General features: G+C 48.3%; 1 protein-coding gene across 2 annotated transcripts in view; it reads right to left on the reverse strand.

The window, feature by feature from the left end:
• LOC106812840 (ammonium transporter Rh type B-B-like) overlaps positions 1-3,015 on the reverse strand; it is a 14,429-nt gene that overhangs the window by 4,291 nt on the left and 7,123 nt on the right. For both annotated transcript variants that reach the window (XM_014816822.1, XM_014816823.1), the window contains exons 2-4: positions 2,024-2,213; positions 761-911; positions 196-340 (exon numbers count right to left, since the gene is read on the reverse strand). In XM_014816822.1, coding sequence (XP_014672308.1) covers positions 196-340; positions 761-911; positions 2,024-2,213 — 486 coding nt within the window. The remainder of the gene's footprint in view (positions 1-195; positions 341-760; positions 912-2,023; positions 2,214-3,015) is intronic.

Here is a 3,015-nt window from a genome sequence, read left to right on the forward strand (position 1 = left end):
GTGTGTGTGTGTGTGTGTGTGTGTGTGTGTGTGTGTGTGTGTGTGTGTGTGTTGTGTGTGTGTGTGTGTGTGTGTGTGTGTGTGTATGTGTGTGCGTGCGTGCGTGCGTGCGTGCGTGCGTGCGTGCGTGCGTGTGTGTGCGTGCGTGCGCGCGTGCGTGTGTGCGTGCGCGCGCGCGTGTGTGTCTGTACGTACCGACCATGGCGAACAAATCCGAGTGATAGACAGCCTCTTCTTTCGTCGATTTCTCTACGTCCCGATGGAAGGTCACTCGCGCCACGGCTAGACCGAAGTAAGCTCCAAACATGTGAACGAACATCGAGTCTCCAGCATCGAGTGCCTACATAAAACAGTAGCTAGCGAGTTAACTTCACCTATATAACTCTCAACTATTAACCCCAATGATCGCCATCAACCAACGCTTAATTAATATGTATTAGTTTAAGCATTAGTATGGATGATTAATATGTAGTAATATTAGTAGTTCTAATAAGTAACAGTATGGTTAAGTACTACTATTAATTAAGTATTAGTTATTTTTACCCAAGTATTAATTTCGTCCTGTCGTTTTCTTCTGTTTTCGTCCTTCCCCCACCTCATCTTACCTTCCTCGTTGCCTCTTCCCTCATCCTCGCTCATTCCTTTCTACTCATCCCTCGCCCTTATTTCAATGTATACTCGTACTTCACTGTACCCTAACCCCTGACCCTCCTGTCCCCCTGTGTACCTGTACCCCGAGCGCTGTGGGCTATACACGTACGTGAAGATACTCTCTGCCGATATGCTCGTTCAGCTGGAAGAGTACGACCTCGATGAAGGTCATGATGAGTAGTTGTAGCGGACTGAGCTTTCCCAGCACGGCACCGAACGAGATCAGGACGGCAGCAGCAGCAAAGTCAGCGCTCAGCATCCTGCAAGATAACCATGCGACGATTGAGCCAAAAACACCGACGAACAACGACGAACGACGACGAACAACGACGAACACCGACGAACAAGACGAACAACGACGAACAACGACGAACGACAACGAACAACGACGAATAACGATTAACACCGACGAACACCAACCAACAACGACGAACGACGACGAACAACGACGAACACCGACGAACAACGACGAACAACGACGAACAACGACGAACAACGACGAACACCAACCAACAACGACGAACACCAACCAACAACGACGAACGACGACGAACAACGACGAAAAACGACGAACAACGACGAACAACGGCGAACAAAGACGAACACCGACGAACAACGACGAACAACGACGAACAACGACGAACAACGACGAACAACGACGAACAACGACGAAGGACGACGAACAACGACGAACAACGACGAACGACGACGAACAACGACGAACACCGACGAACGACGACGAACAACGACGAACAACGACGAACACCGATGAACAACGACGAACACCAACCAACAACGACGAAACGAACGGCGTGACAAATGGACGCGTGGACAGACCGATGGACAGAAAGAAAGCTGGCATTATTATTTTATTTATTTATTTTTGGACTTTGGCAGAAGGTGTTAGGGTCCGGTATTAGGCGATCAACCAAATGAATCTCCTATGTCTTGTTGCACTTACATCCTATGTCTCGGCATTACATTGTAGCATAGAAGATTTGTGCGTAAACAACCACGTACGCGCATGCGCAATGCCAGCATGGTGAAACAGTAATTTCGTTGAAGTCAATAAACTATACAATAGCGCACATCTTTAAAAGTAGTTTACTATGAAAATACCTGTATGCCTTACCAAGTGACTAAGACCAACCCCACCAACCACACACACCAACCAACCAACCACCAACACACAACCAACCACCAACCAACCAACCCCACCACGATTAACTGCACCAAGACGTCACCGTTTCCCCCCACGCACTGTAATCCATGGTTTGTTGTGACCATTGACTTCCCGCACGCTTAGTATCTGCCAAAGCAAATATTATCTAGTGTCGAATGCATACCACGAGATATACAAACATGGACGTACGTGTATATGTTGATGTCTATGTAGCCGGTGGTCGGCAAACTACCGAAGAAGCCAATCATCAGTGTGGCCCACTGCAGGACGAAAGCTCCGATGAGAAAGTTGATACCGACGCTGGAGTATCCATAACGCTTGAGGAACGTCATTAGAAAGCCGAAGCCAACGAAGATCATCACGTGCACATCCTGAAACACTGTGCATAAAAGAGGCCGTCATCAGTATAATACAGTATGTATAATATCAGGAGTAGATAATAGGGAATTCCCTATTATCTACTCCTGATAATATATATATATATATATATGTGTGTGTGTGTGTGTGTGTGTGTGTTGTGTGTGTGTGTGTGTGTGTGTGTGTGTGTGTTTGTGTGTGTGTGTGTGTGTGTGTGTGTGTGTGTGTGTGTGTGTGAGTAGTGTGTGTGTGTGTGTGTGCTGTGTGTGCGTCGTGTGCGCGCGGGCGTGCTGTGTGGTTTGAGTGTGTGTCGTGTGTGTGTGTGTGTGTTGCGCGTGTGTGTGGTGTGTGTGTGTGCGTGCGTGCGTGTGTGCGTGCGTGGAGTGAAGCGTGAGTGAGTGCGGAGTGCGGGCGGCGCGCTGTGTGTATTTGTGTGGGCATATCATGTTTTTACCATTTTTTATTTATTTTTTCTTTGGGCAGATGCGGGTGTCGAATGGCAGGCGACAGGGGTGTGCTGCACTCTAGACACAACAACACACTACGCCACAACTACACACAACACACACCACACACACACACACACACAACAGCATCACCACGACACATCACACACGCAACACACACACCACACACACACACACACACGCGCGCGCGCGCGCGCGGGTTCTTGTTTGTGCCTTTATCACACTGGTAGGAGCATACACGTGATTAGTATGGACCCCTGATCGTGCCCGTGTGCGGTCTGTTCTGTTTACCGTCGAATAGTAAACGTGGAGTTTATGAGCTAATGTTTGTTTCTTGTTATGTATTGACTCGCGGTT

The sequence above is a fragment of the Priapulus caudatus genome, unplaced genomic scaffold, assembly GCF_000485595.1.
Source record: "Priapulus caudatus unplaced genomic scaffold, Priapulus_caudatus-5.0.1 Scaffold692, whole genome shotgun sequence".
In the NCBI taxonomy this organism is placed as follows: Eukaryota; Metazoa; Priapulida; class Priapulimorpha; order Priapulimorphida; family Priapulidae; genus Priapulus; species Priapulus caudatus.